The sequence below is a fragment of the Oculina patagonica genome, chromosome 4 (assembly GCF_052425735.1).
Source record: "Oculina patagonica isolate OP01 chromosome 4, crgOcupat, whole genome shotgun sequence".
Classification (NCBI taxonomy): Eukaryota; Metazoa; Cnidaria; class Anthozoa; order Scleractinia; family Oculinidae; genus Oculina; species Oculina patagonica.
The window spans coordinates 27,824,806-27,844,590 of NC_135761.1; the positions used below are offsets into that span (position 1 = coordinate 27,824,806).

The window sequence follows — 19,785 nt, forward strand, 5'->3', positions numbered from 1 at the left end:
TGGGCCCTGGAGACAAGGGTCGATGGGACGTCAAAGGGAAGTCATCAGAAGTTGTGAAGCTGCGAGTTGAACCAGGGCGCTAAAAAGGAAGTGCATAGAACGCGTGATCGTGTAGAAGTGCGAATGTGAACGGCAGTGTACAGGTAAGCTAAAGCCTGGTTTTCACTAGCGACGCAAGCACAAGCGCAATCACGCAAAAAGGACAAATTTTAATCCTTGTGCCCCGCAAGCACAAGCACAAGCATCAAAATGCAATGCGCCTGTGCTTTTACTTGAGTCGAAGCCGTTTTCACGGTGAAATAAGAGCTGTTATCCTTGCGCTTGTACTTGCGTCGCCAGTGAAAACCAGGCTTAACATAATTTACAAACACCCTTTTATCCTGAGCTGAAAAAGCCCCCTGTATTTCAGCGTAATTAAAGGTTACTCGACTTTTATCTTCGCGCAAGCAAACAAAGCTTACATAAGCTTATTTATTTAAGAAACGTAAATGTACAGTATGTGGCCCTTGGTCCGCGAGTAAAAGTTATAAACTTAAATATCTTACCTGAATCAATTGCTTAAAAATAACAATACGAGTGGTCGCAAGAAAAAAACAAATTCTAGGCATTGCGCTGTGGAAACTCAACAAAACTTTCACGACGTCGAAAGATAAGTTTAATACACGTTTTGCCGTTTTTTGAGATTACTTCGTCTAGGTAGTGTTTGTGTCTCGGCTCATTTATTATCGCTGTGCAAAAACTACGATTTGAAACATTTTTGCGATTTATTAACCGGGCGGGGCCTGGGCCCGGTTCATAATCTGCCTGGGGTTTTGTTTTTGTTTTTTTGTCGGTAAATCGTTCCAGAAGGAGGTCACGGTCACGCAAATTTTGATGTTTCTGGCGATCGTTCATTAAATTGATATTCAAGCGTTTGGCTCAGGGCTTGAACATTCACGTTGCGATTTGACATGTCCAAACTATTTTTAAATGAAAATATGAATTATTTTTCGTGTGTTTTGCAAGTGTTTTTGAGTTTATTTTCGGAATCGAAACGAAAATTGCAAACCCAGCAAAAATTTGTCAAGGCACAGGACACACGTCATCACGAAAAGGGGAATTACCTAGCGAATCTCGCAGTAAGAATTACGTGCTTTGAATCACGCGACTTCCCAAATGCTTCTGAAAGCTGGTTTTTTTGGGGGGAAATAGCAGTTAAACTTCAAGAACTTGATTTTAAAGCTTCTTTAATTTTAACCGAAATCAATTTATGCCATTCAAGTGGTTTGAGTGTAGTTTGTCTGAGATTCGGAACAATATAAAAATTTGCAAGCCCAGGCAGGAATTTGTTGATGCAAGTTTATTAAAGAAAGGGATGACGTGAGTAAGAGAATTTTCGCTCACTGCTACAGTTCACGCAAACCCCGTGACTCTTGCACACCGCGGACTTAAGTCGTCAGACGACGCTAAACGAAGAAATACAACGGGATGGCCTCAGTCTAGTCTTTATTTTGGCGTGAAATGGACTTCCTTTTAATGTCATTCAACTGGTTTGGGTTTATTTTATTCAACATCCGAAACAAAATAAATACTGCATGCGTAAGCAGATATTTATCCGGCTAGGCATGTGGTTTAAAACAAGAGATGACGTGATAAAGAAAATTCATGTCACGCACACTCCGTGACTGACGCAAACACGGCTTGTGTGTTTCTCAAGTGACTGTTTTCTAAAGTTTTTTTTTTTTTTACAAAGCGGCGCCGTGCCTTTCTAGCCAAAAAGCTGAAAGAAGTGGTCCAACATTAACCGCCCGGTTATAAACTACTTGAAGTTCTTGTTCGAAATCAAACATACAGAATCTTTTAATTCTTGAATATTTTATTTGCAGTACATCATAGTTTAAGATGCTGATATTTTTTTTTTTAGCGGAAAATCTGATTCACGCAAAAATCAGGATTTACTCATTTGGCGATTTTCTGTTTACCGTTGCCATGGAAATATCGATTTCCTTAAAAAGTATATTAAATCAAATTTCAATCTAAAAACAATATATGGTGTAATTTTCATATCGATCCGAGTCAGGGAAGATCGTTTAAAGGCCAATTGCAAATTGTAGGTATGGCCCAGAAAAAACTATATCGAGCCACCTTAAAGAAGAATTAAATAAAACAATTATTCTATTCGCTCTTGTTGGATACGAGTCGTTATACCCAACTCGTATCCAACACGGGCTCATAGAATAATTGTTAAGTATATTTGTGCTCTAGTGGTTGTACTGTACATGTAATTGTTTTTTTGTTGTTGTTGTTGTTTGTCTTTTGCTGCATAGTCCTTCCTCCAACTATAAAATGATTCTGAACGACCAAGAAGAATATAACAAACCTGGTTAAAGTATTTAACGCATTTAAGTTTGGTCAGCTTCTTTCAACTGAAGCTTAATTCAGTTTTTTTGCATAAATTTAACAAATTTGAAAAGAACAAAATGTGAAGTGTTCCATCTTCAGTTTATGGTTGAAGAATATTATCAAGTGTATGGATGAAATCATGCTGCATAAAAAGACTACTTATACAACAAAACAAAAGAGCTATTCACATTATTAGCGGTGCCAAGCCTTAATATCCTTCCCTATTCGTGAAAAAAATATTGTGTAAGAACTAATCAGATGATGCTGATTTCTAATAGAACCGAGTGTCTATTAAACTCTTGTAGACTTTTGTATTATTATAACTACATACAGTTTTGGACATTTAGTGAGGTCATTGCAGGAGAGAATTTTACAGTATTCAAACAATTTTACTTGAGTGCATGTTGCAGGGAGATGTGTTCATTTAAATCAAAGGCTCTTCGAGCAACCTCATGGTAATTCGATGGATGAAGTGCCGACCTCCGCATTTTTTCTAAATAAGTGTCCAATAAAGTAAAGCAATCTCACTTTGCTTTATTTTTCCACGTGAGTTGCGACATTGATGGCTCGTGCTTTCAGGGGTCGTAGCGCTATTCAGTTTTCACAACCAAAATATTTACCGGTTAGTGTACTACCTTTGATCCTTTTAAGCATTAAGTAAATTTGTTTTGTGAATATGTTTACTTTTCTGTCAGCACGTATAGCGTTATTTTTGAGCAGCGAAAAAAAATTGAGAGAAAAGATACGCCCGAGCACTTCGTGTATCTGCTCGAGTCAAAAAGATGAAAAATGGATGACGTGACACGAGGTGACGTGACGCGAAACAAAAACGTGCCGTGGATGTTGTGTTGACTAAAACACGTCACAAGGCGAGCGTAATAATTTTAACAGTTTTTAAGCGTAACTATATGTAGTTCATTGGTGCTATCAGTAATGTCACAATCTCACTTAATTTGCCTTCGAATGTTTTCTTGCGTGAATGGGTCATTGATAGTTTTTTTCTTCAAATAAGCGTTCAATAATGAACACAATCTCACTTTATTTCCCTGTGAATTTCCATGGGAATTGCGTCATTGATGGTTCGTGCTCTCAGGCTTCGTAGCGCGAATTCTATTTTATCACAAAAACTATTTAAGTGTAACCTTTGATCCTTTTTAGCATTAAGTAAATTTGTTTTGTGAATATGTTTACTTTTCTGCCAGCACGTATAGCGTTATTTTAAGCAGCCATTAAAATTTGAGAGAAAGATGCGCGTTTCTGCACGACTCAAAAAGATGAAGAACGGATGACGTGACACGAAGATGATGTGACGCGAAAAAAAAACGTGCATGAATGTTGTGTTTACTAAAACGCGTCTTTGAATGTTTTCTTACGTGAATGGGTAATTGATAGCCTATGCTCTGAGGCTTCGTTGAGCGAATTCTTTTCTCTTTTATCACCAGAGGATACGTGGAAGTGATCCTCTTTCGATTTGTTTTGTGAAATTCAATTTAGTTCCCTGAAAGAGAGAGACCCTGGAACAAGGTTGAGATTTGATTGACATGTGCTGAATGCGTTTAAAGGACCTTTCTGTCAGCACGTTTCTCGTTTTAATGCTAAATTAATTGCGGTTTGATATCAGAATCGAGTGAGTGAGTGAGTGAGTGTTCGAGTGAGAAAATGCGGCCCATAACATAACCTCATTACCATTCGGTAAAAAGCATAGTTTACATACTCTAAGAATCCAAAACTGATCACTCAGCTATACTATATTTCAATGCTTAACGTCCCTTTCAGTTTCAGGCAGGCTCATTTTTGGGGGCATCTGTTAACGAATCCCAATAATAAGTTACCGGTAACAAAGGGCTTATTTTTGGTATTTTACAGTGGGCAATCCCCCAAAAAAGTATCCATACCATACCACGGACGGCTTCCATATTTTAGCCCCCCCCCCCCCACTTGCCTTCAGAAATTCCAAAATGTGTTATCCCCCCATGCCCTCGGAATTCCATAATCGTTAACCCCTCCTACCGTTTGGATTTTTTTAATTTTTTCGTCAAGCCCTTTAGAATTCCCAGCAGGATCCCAAAAATCTGTCCGTGGTATGGTATGGATATTTTCTGAAATCACCCAGTATGTGGCTAGGACCATGGAGGTTCAACTGTAGTCCTCACTTTACCTTATATCCAATTTTGTAGGCATAAGTTTTCATAGTTGAATGACAATGGGAGATGAAAGTCCCACCATCTCAGGCTCAAAACACAAAAGTATTGATCCGCAAGATGACATTGATATAGAAGTGAGACCCTCAAAATCTTCGTGTGTCACCCTTGAAGAAATTGCACCACAGAATAATACCATATCTGATGGAAAACAAAACAAACAGGTGCAGCAACGGACTTGGATTAGGAAGTTGGTGAGGCAAAGAGGGCCTTTGGCCTTCACTGGCAAGAAGAATGTGAGAAGATACTACAAACAACAGGAAAAGACCAAAGCTGCTTTTGAAGAAGTAAACATCCAGGACTTTGGTAGGGCAGCAAAATCCAGCTCAGAAGACAACGAAGAGTCAAAGGTTTCCATTGCAGTCAATATGAGCATGTTATGCAACACTGGGCTGCTTATTGCAAAAGCAATTGCTGCTTATTTGTCTGGCTCAATGTCAATCATTTCTAGCTTAGTAGACAGTGCAGTTGATTTGGTCTCTGGTTTAGTTATGTGGTATACAACCCATGCTATCAAATGTACTAATTACTATGAGTACCCTGAAGGGAAAACTCGCTTGGAGCCAATAGGCATTATAGTGTTAGCAGTAATAATGGCTGTGGCTTCAATACAAGTCATTATCTCATCAGTTACGAAGATAATTGAACAGTCAGCTGACCCTGATATTTCAATTCCCACTATTGCCATTATTGGTGGAACTGTCTTAATTAAAGTGATTTTGTTTCTGTACTGTCGGCGTGTGAAAAAGCCTTCCACAGATGTGTTAGCTCAAGATCATAGAAATGATATTGTATCGAACATCTTTGCTCTTGGGTTTGGTTATCTTGGTTACAAAGTGTGGAGTAATGCGGACCCATTGGGTGCCATTTTAATAAGTCTTTACATTATTTTAGGCTGGTATAAAACAGGCAAAGAGCAAATCCGTGGCTTAACAGGCCATACTGCTCGTCCAGTCATGTTACAGAAGTTGCTGTGGGTTTGTATGAATCATGACAGAAGAATTCAGTTTATTGACACGTTAAGGGCGTATCATTTTGGCAATAATATCCTTGTAGAGGCCCATATTGTTTTGCCAGCTGATATGACCCTCTTTGAGGCTCATGATATCGGTGAATCACTTCAAAACAAATTGGAGAGTTATTCTGATGTTGAAAGGGCCTTTGTCCATATTGACTATGATTATGAACATCATCCAAGTATAGAACATAAGATGGGGCAGCCAGTTGGTGCAAACACTTCTGATGAAGCATTGAACTAGAGCCATGTCAGTTATGATTTAATTGTAATTCTTACAGTTATAACAGGAAAGGCTGCACTCTAGGCAACTACAGTCCCCTGATTATGATTAGATTACAATTACCCAAACAACCTCTTTGAAGTTTAAGTCAGGCTTTTTGACAGAAAAATTTCACCGATTTCTTTGATTTGTGGCACCCTTCATAAAGGATGGTCGGATTTAAAGCAAGCGTTTTTATTTTTTAGTTGGGGTAAAAATGTTTGAGATATGTTTTCCCAACCGCATTTTTACAAGAAATGTCCATAACTTTAAAATGCGTCAACAACAGGTTTATTCATACATAAATTAATTAGCAAGTATTTTTTTGAGTGGCTTGAAGTGTTCTTGGATGTCTCTAGCATTGTAACAACGACTACCAGATGAGGAAAAGATAAATTCAGATGGTATGAGGAATAAACCTGAGCATTCAATTTCTATTGTTTTTCTTTGTGTTATATCACTCCCCTTACTGGAAATCTAAGAATTAGAAATTCAGGATTGGATTTTTGGGGGTTAATCTTTGGTCCTTTGTTGGGTCTTGATAAAATGTATGGAACAGGACCTCGATATCTTCGTTATAACGAACACAATCCAGAAGCCCAAACTTAAAATGAACCTCAATATAGTGAAAAAAAAAATTGTCAACACGTGACAAAAGATGAATGCCAAACAGACCAACAAAAATGAAAATCCTTTAATCCTGTAACAAGAGAACAAGTTCAAGATACCTATGTGCATTATTAGACAAATTTATTTCCAGAAATTGTTAATACCCGGAAATGCTGGGTTCATAGTGCAGCGTAACATTGTTAAAAATTGATTAACTATACCTTGATATAATGAACGTTTTGGTTGTTTTTCTGCGAATTCGTTATATCAAGGTTTTTTGATTTAATGAACCCTCGATATAACGATCAAATTTCCCCAGTTCCTTGGCACTTAATTATCGAGGTTTCACTGTAATAAAACCTTGTTAATGTGGCCACCCTGTCAATACGGCCAATGGCCACATAATGAAATCCCAACAGGTCTGTATAATCCTCTTTAATTTTATCCTGTTAATACAGCCACTTGAACCAATACCTTTTTTTTAGATCCAGATATTATTTTTTACATCATATTGAATATGTGTTGATTGAATCTTCATTAGCTTTTAATAACTGTAATATCTGCAGTCGGGATGTTTATTAAATAACAGTGTTTAAAAGTGTATTATTGTTGTGCATTTGAAGTAGATCCTGGGTGTGGACCAGCCATGAAATTTGACCCTTCCCCATTAATATGGCCACCCCGTTAGTACGGCCAAATAAACATGGCCTGTCGGTGGCCGTATTAACGAGGTTCCACTGTATATGCATAAGAGGTCACTGGTACTTTTAACTGGTCGAAAGGAGGCTTTAATATTCCAGGGAAGGAAAAGGGAAATTTTTTTATTGAGGTTCAGTTAAAGGTGCTACATGTGACCCACTTATGTCTGTTGACAAGCGACTACATTCCGATAACAGAATCTCAGGAACACCTCTATACTGAAGGCTTCCTTCAGTTGTCATGAATTTAGCTGTCTTCTCTTGTCAATTTTTCCTGCTGTCCCATCTTGACCAGTTATATGCCTGATTAAATTAAGAATAATTATTGTTTACCCATGAAAAGCATTTGGTAAACCATGAGCAATGTGACCTGAATGTTTACTGGGAAATTGGAAAAAAGTTGCCATCTGTGACAGAATAAAATAATATAATCATAAAACAGGTTACATAAATCATGCTAAGGCTTTCAAGGAAAGAAAATATCTTAATTATCAAACAAGAAGCTCTTAGAGCCTAAACCACGCCGGTCACGTGTCCATCCTAGTGGAGGCATTTGGGGGAATAAAAAATGCATCCCCCTCAGCAGCGTCCAAACAAATGTTGCGAATGACAAATAAATTGGTAAGAAAACACCTTGTGTGACATTTCACGGTTGACTGAAATCTTCTAGATGACACAGCAAGAAAAATACACAACGCTAAAAAATCGAACATTTTACATGTAACATGCTACAATCCTAGACAAAAGTCCTGGGACACTTAACAACTTCGAAGAAAAACTGACATTGTATTGACCTCCCCCTCCTCACCCCCAATTCAATGTTGGTTTCTATCCATCATGAATACCGTGGTACAATATCTCAACATTGTTTTTTTTTTTTTTTGGGGGGGGGGGGGGGGGAGGAGGGCTCGGAAAATTAAAACAATGAGTTCTTAATGCAAAGGGAGTCACTGAGTACTATTTCTTTAAGTGTCCCATGGATTTTTGTCTGGGATTGTAGGTTAAGACCAAAGGATTTGTTAAGTTTCCATTTGTAACAGATTTATAGCTTTTAAAACACTGCATGGCCGATTGTCATCAATGCCTTGTGAAAGTTGCAACACCAGCACATTCTACGACACAAAGGTAATGGTGTTTAAATTAAATGTTAATTCTGGCCTGCCAAAGGGTATTTTTAACTACGCATCGCAGTTCTTGCTCTACACGTTGTATGTTTATACTTTGATCTTTACAAAGAATGTTTAGTGTGAAATATTAGATTTTGAATCGTTTGAATCAAAGAAAATACTCAAACTTAATGCTATGAAAGAAAAACTTAATACGCTTTAGCGAGCCAGAATTTACATTCATTTAAACACCATTACGTACGTTAGTGTCCTGGAATGTGCTGGCATTGCATCTTTCTACTCAATGGCAAGAATTTCCTGTTTGGATGACACATGTCTTTTTGGGGGGAATCCTTGAACTGAGAGCAAAAACAAAAAGTCGAAAGTGGTGGGCTCTCTCATCTCAAAATTTTGATTTGTGGGCATGCCCAAACAAAATGCCATAAAATACGATGCTAGTGGATTGCAAGGCATACATTCATGTTGCAAATTCCATTTCAAGTGGCTTGGAGCAGATTTAGCTCATATCTGAGCAGAAAATGTCAAAACTGTCCAGAAAACATGCTTTCTTTTTTCAAAATCTCCAGGCGCCAATGGGTTAATAAAATTTTACTGTTTTTGGTACTATAGTTATAGTCAGAAACCCAAATGGGTTTCTGTTAGCATTCTTCATCGCTTGATAAAAACTAGCAATATAGCAGTCAAAGGTTGGAATCAACACCTAGAAGTGACTCCATGGTAAGACAAACTAACAAACATTCATCTATCAAACCATGATGAACGATATCACATTTTTAATGACAGGTTTTCAGATACTTGGAGAGATCAAGTGATGGTCTTCTTTTATTCAGGTGTTCCCAATTATTTTTTTCACAAAGCTAGACACCCATGGAGGGATATGAATGGTATTTGCGAGCATGCGAGCACACGTTTTGCTTTGCGAGCAAGAAACGTTAGCACTGCAAGCAAGGAGCACTTTTTTTTTTTTTTTTTTTTTTTTTTTTTTTTTTTTTTTATTGAGAACAACAAATTTTCTTACAATACTTACAATACCACAAATTACTTAAACAAAACTAACATTACTTACAATACTAACATTAACTACATTACTTACAGTTACTAACAGTACAAGAAAACATTGTTAACAATACTGACAATACCTTATATCCTAATAAAATACTGGTGTTACCTACCATATTAACATTACAAAACTTACAATACTATCTAATTTACAATACTGTATTTGCTTATTACTTATTTAAATCTACATATATATTTCTCTCTTTTTTTTTCTTTTCTTTTTCTTTTGTTTTTTGCTATGCTTTCAGTGATACTAACAATGCCTCATGCCACAATTACAGTGCAAAAAGGAAAAAAAAAAAAAAAAAAAAAAAAAAAACAGCAGAAAAACTATGCATGTATACAAATAACAATGACGCTTCAGCAACTACTTAGTAAAGGAAACAGTCGACTAGATTAAATTTTTCAAAAAAAAAAACTACATAATGGCTAGACGGATCTATAAATAAATTTCACATTTGAAAAAAAAACTAAACCAACACTTGGTTTACAGAAACTAGATTGGTGGATAATTCAAACGGATAAAACATGGAGATAATTTATAGGGAAAAATGTGTAGAGGAGATTAACAGAGAAACATCTTCCACTTGTTTGTGAAGGCGGTCAAACGATTACTATGCAAAGCTATTTGTTTTTCAATTTGAATAATGGAATTCAACTTACTCAAGAAAACAGACAAACAAGGAGGCGCTCCGCCTAATTTCCGGGAGTAAAGATGATATCTCGCAATTAGAAGCACAAGATCAACGGCTGTGTTAGTCGGGATTCTTAACAGCCCCATCAAATGGAGATCTGTGAGAACAAACTCAGTCCCAAAGCCCTTTTGAAAGAGAAATTGTTTAATATCTTCCCAAAAACATTGCGTTATGGGACAGTTCAAGAAAAGATGGATGATAGTCTCTGTTTGTTTTGCACAGAAGCAGCATTTATTTGAAGGTATAAGATTGATTCTCTGCAGAAAATCATTCGTGGCAATCCTCCGATGTAAGAATTTAAAATGGAAGGTTCTTAATTTGGTGGACGCCGTACAATTAAAAGCAATTGTGTATGCTACTTTCCAGTCTACCTCACAGTCGTTCTGAACATGAAGGTCTCTCAGCCATTTTACTTGGCTTCCAATGGGTGGGATTTTTTCTCTCTTTAAAAGAGAGGTATACACAAAATGATTGATCTTACTCTTAGAGGTAAGATCAGCTAAAGATACTCCTTTCATAATGTTATTGTCTGGCGTCTGAGGATTATGTAGCTTCCTTATAAATGACCTTATAGCTGAAAGAACGGCAAATGATTCAAACCATTTTAGCTCGGGGAACTTAATCCTCAGCTCGTCGTACCTAAGCAGGGTGCCATTCTCGTCCAATAAGTGGGAAATTTTGCAAATTCCGTGGTTGAACCAATGTTTATGGAAAACGGGTCGGTCGTTTATTCGAATAAGAGAATTGTACCAGATGATCTGGTCACCAACATTTACATCAGTGATGTCAGTGACATCCGTAAAATGTAACTCTGCCCAGGCTTCCAGTACCTCTTGGACGAAGGGGTTACAGACCCCTAACGTGGGGATGTCGTCTTTGTGAAGATTGCAGGTGAAAACATCCCTTCCTCCATGCTTTTTAAGACTGTCCTCGAAAACAAATTTCCATTTCCCATCATTTGTCGGATCCAGGTATTTTTGGATCCAGGAGACTTTGAGAGATTGATTGAACTTGTTTATATCAATCATTTTTAGGCCGCCCTCCTTGTAATCTTTGGTTATAAATATCCTTTTAACCTTATCTCCTTTACCATCCCAGAGAAAATCGAAAAACATTTTATTGACTTTTTGTAATGCTTCTACGGAGGTGGTTAGCGGCGTTAAAATATAGACCAGTTGGGAAACCAGGAGACTTTTAATGATGGTAATTTTTCCGATTAAACTGAGCCTCCTAAACTGCCATGATTCAATTACACTTTCTATCTTTTTGATCCTTACCTCGTAATTGCAGCGGAGCATTGTCTTCCTGTCTGTTGCAAACCAAATTCCAAGTGCAAATACTTTTCCTTTCACCCAGGAAATTTCCGATTTGTCACATTTTATTGGTTCTCTTTCTTTTGCTGAACCCACCCATAGCACTTTTGTTTTCTCGTAATTCACCTTGAGCCCAGAGATTATGTGAAATCCGTCCAAGACTGCAACTGCACGAAGAAATGAGCCCTCAGAACCGTCGAGTATTAAGGTTGTATCGTCGGCATATTGGCTTAGTTTGTGTTCTACTTCATTCGTTTCAAACCCCTTTATGTCTTTATCCCTTCTTATAAAATTGGCTAGTATCTCAGCTGCTATTTTAGTGGCCTCCACTAAAAACAGAGCATGTGAGCACTTGTTAAAATATGCGACCAGGAGCAAACAAACACCCACTAAAATTTTGCAAGCATTCTAAGCAGAAGCTCAATTTTGCGAACACAGCAAATTTTGATGCCAGACCATTCACAACCCCTCTATGCCTATTTTTACATTAATTCCATCATTGAGTTATTTTTTCAAAATAGCTCTTAGTCGGCGTGCGTGATGTTCCCTGTAGTCAGTGGGTGGCTCAGTCAGCGAAGTATGTTTGTTTGTCACACCAATCAGATTTCAGGTACTATCGGAATCAATCAAATTGTAGTTTATAAAGGGGAGGCAATCTGACACAGTTGTAGTCAGCAAATTCGTTCGAAGTTTTTAGATTAGAAGGAGGCGGAATTGGTGAGTTGTGATTTAACCCTGGATTAAAAACGTTTTTCGCTCGCCTGCTTACAACGCACACGCCGTGAGCAAAAGGCCCAACACTAACTTGTTATTCGTCTTATTGGAGCGTACGTTTGGAGAGGCTAGCTTTCCTGACCGTAGTAAAAATAACATATAACATTTGCACAAAGCAGATTTGGAGAATAATGTTGTCATTACTTTTGCTGTCCGCTTTGCGAAGTTCGTTGGGAAATTGGAAAGTTTGTTACGAAGTTGCCAAAGAGGTTGCGAGTTTGTGAATCAAATTGTGAGCTTTGATACAAAGTTCCCAACTTAGGCCCGAAATTAATAAAACCTTCTATAATTATGTTATCAAAAACGGCTTTGCTACGCTAAACTGTTGGAAACAAATGTCATAAAAATAAAAAACTTTTATGTTCAGCGAGCCGTAAACATGGTGTCTCGAACAAATTAGTCTGTCGCGTCGCGTCGGCTTCGATTAAAATCAATTTTACATATGGGTAAACCATCCAGTTTCATCCGGTTTACAAACGCAGAAGACTTGAAATTGATGATGATGCCTCACAGAAATCGTTAAATATGTGTTTTCATACAAAAAATTTAAAATTTGACCAAATTTCTACTTGTCAACTTTCCTTGACAAGCTCTAAAATCTTCGAGTTCAGAAATCGCCATGACTTTCGAGCAACATGTCTTGTTTCTCCTCGACTACCAAAACTTCGACCGTTCAGTCGGGCCGTAGTTGGGAACTTATCGAAGTTCGCAATTTGATTGGCAAACTCGCAATGTAATTGGCAACTTCATAACAAAGTTTCCAATTTCCCAACAAACTTCGCAAAGCAGGCGGCCAAAGTAAACTGAAATCAACTGTAAAACATCTCGTTCAAACATTTAATGAACCGGTATTAACTTTGCTGTTAAAAGCAACTACGATCGATAGCAGAAACAGAATAAGAGCGTGCCATTCCGTGACAATTTGATAACTCAATTAGTTCTTGTTTGTTGAATAGAATTTAGGTTGTGAATGAACGAAAATCTTTGTTGAACAGTTCTGACAGGTGTACTGCGCTTTAAAGAACTTTCCCGAAGAAAGTGGTTTTTGATTTGATGCGTTTATTACTTCGTTTATTATAGTGCATTTTTTGTTCAATGTCTGTATGGAAACGTGGCTTCTTCGAGAAAAACAAGGGTATCGTGTTACGTTCGTTTTTAAAAAACAAAGGTCTCATGTTACAAAAGTGAGAAAAACAACAATATCATGTTTCAGTGTTTGGCAAAAAGCCAAAAGAATTCCGTAACAAACAAAAGTAACACGTTACGGTTGCTACAAAGCTAGCAACAAAATAACCGCTTAAACAGAATAAGAACGTGGCATTTTGTGACATTTTGATAATTGAATTAGTTTTTGTTTTTCAATTAAATGATGAAAATTTACGTATGGAATAAAATAGTTCTGATGTATCAAAATGCACGTAAAAGTTATTTTGTTTGCAAGCAAATTTTGTGCAAAAAAGTGACTCCGTGGGCCGCCATACACAAATAGCTCAACCCATGGCATAAACCATCCCAACAGGACATTCACCCAGTTTCACCCCAAGCCACCCCATAAATTGAAAAAATAACTCCTGCACGCTTAGCGTGCCTATGTTTTTTCATTGTCAGGTTTTTTTTCCCCAATCTCCTCAAAAAACAAAAACAAATGGTATCTCTGCATAGTGGGAGAACTTTGTTTCTTGGTTTAAGAATACAGTTTTGAAATTAAAAGTAACCACAGGAGAAAAACAGTAGTGTTATCTTTTCCTTCTACCCTGACGAATATCTCTCTCCATCTCAAACTGCTTTTCATCTGTTCTTTGAAGAAATGCTTGCTTTTCCAGATATCTGAAAATGTTTCAAGTTTTCCAAAATAAAATTAATAGTTTCAATGACACATATAAAGCAAGTTACAGTGTTTACTGCTGCTTTGAAGTTTTTTAATAGCTTAAGTGTAATAGTGCTATATAAATTCAAATTATTATTATTATTATTGTCATAATGTTCACTAAAAAGGTAAAAATATTATTTACAAGGCTAAAAAGTTATAAAATTTAAAAAGAAACCAAACGTTTTTGACTTGTCATCACCAGTGTCAAAAGCCGTCCGTGATTTACATTGTTTTTATGCTCAAGTTATTCCTGAAGGGAACAACTGTGCAACATAGCAATTGACTTGTTTGTTCAAAGTTGGGCTCCTTTGTTGGATAATTAGTCCCTTGATGGCTTTTCTGGCCTTTCCAGCTCTAAAAGCTAACCCAAGTCTTTGTTTTGTGTGGAATTTCAGCTGGATTTAAGTTCTCTTTCAGGTAGTGAATTTAGCCAGCAGCTGGCCCTTAGCGAAATCCCTGAAAATGGTTAAAAGAATGAATTTTTGAAGAAAACATCAGTGAATTTTTGATGCCACTATATTGTTTTGACAACTTTGCAATTTCATGTTGCTGTCAGGAAAAGTAGCTTTAGTTACAGTGGCACTTTTCTATTGATCAAGTTTTAATTCATTTATTCTTCCCAGGGTTGCTTATTGCCTGACCATTGGTCAAAGGGAATGAAGACTGTGTGATTTGTAGACTGTGTGAAGACTGTGTGATTTGGTTTTCAAATGCAAAAAGAGTTCATGGTTTAATATGAGGCTTCAGATTTTTTTTTCATGTGTCTAAACATGAAACCCGATTTTCTTGTTTTTCTTGAAAGCAGCAGGCTTCTGACGGAAACAAAGTACATTAGATTCCTTTTCTACCTAATAGCACTGCTGTACAAAAAAACATGAAAGAACACAACCTTTTCAACTTGGTCTGCTAAACACTCTTGACCATCCAGTAGGTAATAGGTATAATTATATGAAGCAACAAATGTCTACAAACCCATCTTTGTTAAAGTGTTGCAGTTCCTCTTGAATTCCTTCCTGGTCTTTAAACACGTCCCAGTCTAGCTTTGACTTTTCCTTGTAGAAAACAAATTTTCATTAACTTATGTTTGACAATCACGTAAAATCCTGCAACAGGTTTCAAGCTGTCTAGAAATGTTACACACATACCAGCGGGCAGTGCTGCAAATTCATCCCAGACAAATCTTGGGTAAATTGCTAGTAATGTAATGTTCACTTCAAATACCTTCATTTTTTTGGTAGAATGCCCAGAAAACTGCTAGTGCCTATGAAGAATTATACCTGCCAACTTTCACGCCTTGGGCGTGAGTCTCACGCCTACGAGTTAAAAACTTCGATCTCACGCCAACTCACGCTTACGAACCAATTTCTCACACCTGGTCGAAAAAATAATGTGAGTTATTACAAACAAAAACGACACATTTTCCAAAAAATGTAATCCCAAACCAGTGTGAGAAAATAAAAAACCCATGTAAAATGAGTACATGGCAATACCTTCCCCGAAATGACAGAGTTTTGACGAAAAAAAGCATTGGGAACGAGGTCGTGTTAAGCAAAACACGTCCATGTACTGGGATCGGGAGATGTTCGGAACGTCTTCGGAATACTTCGGACGTCTTCGGAAAACTTTGGACATTGTCGTATCGTCTTCGGAAATCCTGGCACTCTCAGGATAAAAATCTCACGCCTTTGACCCAGAAAAAGTTGGCAGGTATATGAAGTTAAGGAGGCTCACAACGGTTTCCAGCACTTTTTAGCTCTAAAACTTTGATAGGTCAGTACTAGAAGTCTTAAACAGTTGCTGCTACAATTATAATGATATCAAACAAATGTACAATCATTGCATGATCAGCGTGTTAGGATACAACTTTTTGCTAAGTTTAAAACATTTCTCTGTAGCAGTTTCAGAGCCACCTTAAATTTTCGAAAATTTACGGTGGCTCTGAAATGGCTCCAAAGAAAAATTTTAACTTTGCAAAAAGTTGTATCCTAACATGCTGATCATTGTTCAATGGTAAAAAGTGGGGGTTACTGGACTTGTGGAAGCTGTTGTGAGCCTTCTTAACTCAACTGATGTTGACTGGTTTAAGCCTAACCTGGGATGATGCCAGGCATATGATAGCCAGGGTTAGTCTTGCAAACTAATAATGATCATAACAGACTGACACAACAAAGGAAAAGCAAGAAAATCCATGGACAACGTGACTAAAGATCTCTAGCCTTTCCTCTAAAATCCTAGATAAGCCCTGATAAGCACTTTTGGTGTGTAATTACAACATTTTGCAGCCATTGTAAAGCTGCTTTATTTTCACTTACTAGTGTGCTCATCTTTGTTTTTTTACTAATTTGACCAAGAACACTGCTAAGTCCTCCTGTTCTCTTGAAACTGATAAAAACAAAAACATGTGGCAGGCCTCATTAAAAAACCTCAACAATCCATACCGGCATTTATCTAGTCATAATTCTAACAAACACACTTCATAAATTACATGCACGTGATTTTCATTTTGTTGCCATTTGTAGATAGACAGTTGGCCTATTGTTGGGTGACCAACAGCCAAATATGTAGGCTTACAACAATCAACAGCTAGATACTTTACAGGAGCCACCAAAAAGATAAAGGATCAGTTTATTGAATGGCAGTGATTAATTAAACTAAATGTAAATGAAGCACACGCAAAAACTGCTCATCATATTATAATTTGCATAAAGAAATTAAGAAGACAAAATTGCACAGCAAGTATAATTCCCTTAAAATTGAAGAAACAAATGAAAAGACAAAATTATTCAGAAGAAATAAGAGCATTAGACTCAAGCTTAAGGTAAATGTTTTACAGACATACGTAAAAACACAATGCAAGGCCTTTACCAGGGACTAAGTGGGGGGGGGGGGCTTAACTGCGAACATGTAAGGGTGAGCCAGCTAGGGGGGTCCAGGGGCATGCTCCCCCAGGAAAAGTTGGATTTCAATTTCTCTTAGATACCAGGAAATGCATTTAAAATTAAAAGTTTAAATGTTCAGCGCTTAAAATTTTGTTTTAAAAGTATTGCTTAAAACGACAAAGTATTGCAGTAAAGCAACCTTGCTCCACAAAACTTTCGATAAAACTTCTCACTGGCCCCTTAAACCTTATACCGGTATATAGACACAAACTTTTCTCCCCATGTTCGAGTACTGGTTACTGAGATGTACCAGAACAAATAAAAACAGAAAAGACAATTTTTCTTTAATTCTTGCAAAATGAATTACCTTTAGGCAACTGAACTCAAAAAGAGAAGACATTAGTCTGCTCGCCCTTAAAAAGCCAGTTTTTAGTTGAGGGTAGTAGCCTAGCATTATTCGATTATAACTGAAAATTTTCAAAACAATTGACCGCATTTACTTGTTCTTTATGTATCTAAGTTAAAGGCAAGTCTACTTTGGTAATAGTAACTGCTGTTACTTTCATCCTTCACAAACGTAATCGATAATACAGCACCCAGAAATGAAAATTAATGTTTTCAATATCTTTTCTTTCTTTCTTAATTCATTATAATTTTTTTCTAGTTACTGTAAAAAGTGGGGGGGGGGGGGGGGTTTACAATGCATTGCGGCACTATCTGACAATGTTCTTAATATATTAATTTTTACATCTTGATCAAATGATCTTTTCTTTGATTAACCGTACTGTATAGAATAAGTTTTATGTTACGTTTGTGGTTCCTTTCTAATTGTGTAATATAATTAACATAAATTTATATGACACATGCATTATTTGTTATTACTACAGTGTCTGAAATAATTACCGACAACATATAGTTTATACCTTTCAAAAAATAGTATCATTAACTGCACTGCACAGTTCTTGCTCTGCACAGGGTTTATTTTTCGTCGTTTTGTCGGTGACCAGACGCCGACCTCCACTCGGTCAAGGTTCAGGTCATGCGATGTTTAGAAGCTACAAATCAGTAACAAATGGACACATTTTCTTTTTTTCTGTATTTAAAAAGAATGTTTAGTGTGAAATATTCGATTTTGGAGCGTTTGACTCATGGAAAACACTAAATTTCCATGCTTTCAAAGAGAAATATAATTCAGCGGGCCAGATTCCGTGAATAAATACCATTACGTTGGTGTAAAAGAATGTGCTGACATGACAAGTTTCACTTTTGATCGGCTAGAGCTCAAGTCACGTAGTGTTTTAAAGCTATTATAAGCTACCTTTCAAATCTTTGCAAATCCTTTGGTCTTTACTAAACAAATTTATTGCAAAGTATTTCTCTTTTAAGGAAAAACTATTTTTTTTGGGCCTGTGTCATTGAAAGGATTTTAGAGATAAAAAGAAAAATTCCCTTAACAAACATGCCCTGACTTGTACCGCTTACGTACGTGAAAAACTCTGATGCTTTCACTCTTTAGGCACGCATTAGAGTCGTCAACATAGCGGCGCCACCAGCGCGGTTTTACTGGTGCAGAGGCTAAGGCCTTTTCCTCAATTTCTTCCATGACTAATTCGACGATCACTGCGCTGACAGGCGATCCCATCGCACAGCCAAATACTTGGTGGTACTGAGTTCCTTCAGATGAGAAATAGCTGTTGTTAAGTACGAAGGAGAGTAGATCGAGAACTTGAGCTTGTGTCAAGCTTGTAAGGGCTTTCCGTTCAGTTGTCTCACCAAGTTTGCATTGAACAATATTTATCGCAAAATCTACTGGGATTGAAGTGAAGAGAGATACAACATCGAAGGACAAATTGTGTTCTTCGATGTTGTATCTCTCTTCACTTCCAGTAAAACCGCGCTGGTGGCGCCACTACGTTGACAACTCTAATGCGTGCCTAAAGAGTGAACGCATCAGAGTTTTTCACAGCCATCTGAATTCCATTAACCCTCATATCCAATTCACAATAGAAAAGCCAACTACAGGCGCCGAAGGCCAAACCATAGCTTTCCTTGATACAAGTAACACAGTATCTGCGAGTGGTCACGTGGAAGTGGGCGTGTACAGGAAACCCACGCACACAAACAAATAATTATTTCGCCTTCGAGTTGCATAGTCCCACGCAAAGCAAACGAGCTGTAGTAAAGACACTAATGGACCGTGCCAAATATCTTCCCTCGACCTCTGAGCGGAAACAGCGAAAAACAACAAGTAATCGGTGACCTTAAAGTCAACGGATACCCCCAAAGTTTCATTGATCGTTGCCTTGTTTCGGCTCAAGAAACCATACAGCCAGAAAACCAAAAAATAGGTCACCAAGGGTGACATGAGTCTAATGCCGTATGGCATAGTGATACAGATTGCGCGGTTTTCGTAAGCCGGTTAAAATTGGTTAGAGGTTTGTGTTCGGGAGTTTAATTTAAAATGCTTATAGCAAGCTAGGGGCATTGTGGATGATTATGGATGAAAACGAAACAGTCATAAATGTTATATGCTTCACAAAATTTAAAGTATGAACAGGAGTTGATGTTACTTCTTCCGTATTGTCCGTAAAAGCAGAAACGATTAAACATTTGGACAAGATTGCGTGACGATTTACAAAAAGCATGTTCATTACAACAAGGGTTGAAGAACTTCACATCGTTTTCTTTCAGATTTTTCACCATTTTGATGATGACTCTTGAAACAGATTTTGCAATAAAAGCACTTGAAATAGTGACTGTTACTCCATTGTACTGTAAGCACTTAGTGACAGATTTTCCTAAAAACGGGTGTAAATGCTCACGTCAATATAATGATGACCTTTTGAACGCTGGAAACTAGGCAATTATTATCGAGCTACCATACACAGGAGCGAAGACTGT

General features: G+C 37.3%; 2 protein-coding genes across 2 annotated transcripts in view; one reads left to right on the top strand and one right to left on the bottom strand.

Moving 5' to 3' along the window:
• Positions 1-24: 24 nt before the first annotated feature.
• On the top strand, positions 25-6,295 carry LOC144650083 (uncharacterized). The gene is made up of 2 exons (XM_078509740.1): positions 25-143; positions 4,560-6,295. Exon 2 carries the CDS (start codon positions 4,580-4,582, stop codon positions 5,840-5,842), a length of 1,263 nt encoding a protein of 420 aa, XP_078365866.1. The 5' UTR covers positions 25-143; positions 4,560-4,579; the 3' UTR covers positions 5,843-6,295.
• Positions 6,296-6,534: 239 nt separating this feature from the next.
• Positions 6,535-19,785, bottom strand: part of LOC144650091 (craniofacial development protein 1-like) — a 34,793-nt gene continuing 21,542 nt past the window's right edge. The window contains exons 6-8 of the mRNA XM_078509753.1: positions 16,318-16,387; positions 14,978-15,057; positions 6,535-13,962 (exon numbers count right to left, since the gene is read on the bottom strand). Coding sequence (XP_078365879.1) covers positions 13,872-13,962; positions 14,978-15,057; positions 16,318-16,387 — 241 coding nt within the window. The 3' untranslated portion in view covers positions 6,535-13,871. The remainder of the gene's footprint in view (positions 13,963-14,977; positions 15,058-16,317; positions 16,388-19,785) is intronic.

Coding starts and splice junctions, on each gene's coding strand:
- LOC144650083 (XM_078509740.1), top strand. CDS start 4,580: ATGACAATGGGAGATGAAAGTCCCACCATCTCAGGCTCAAAACACAAA.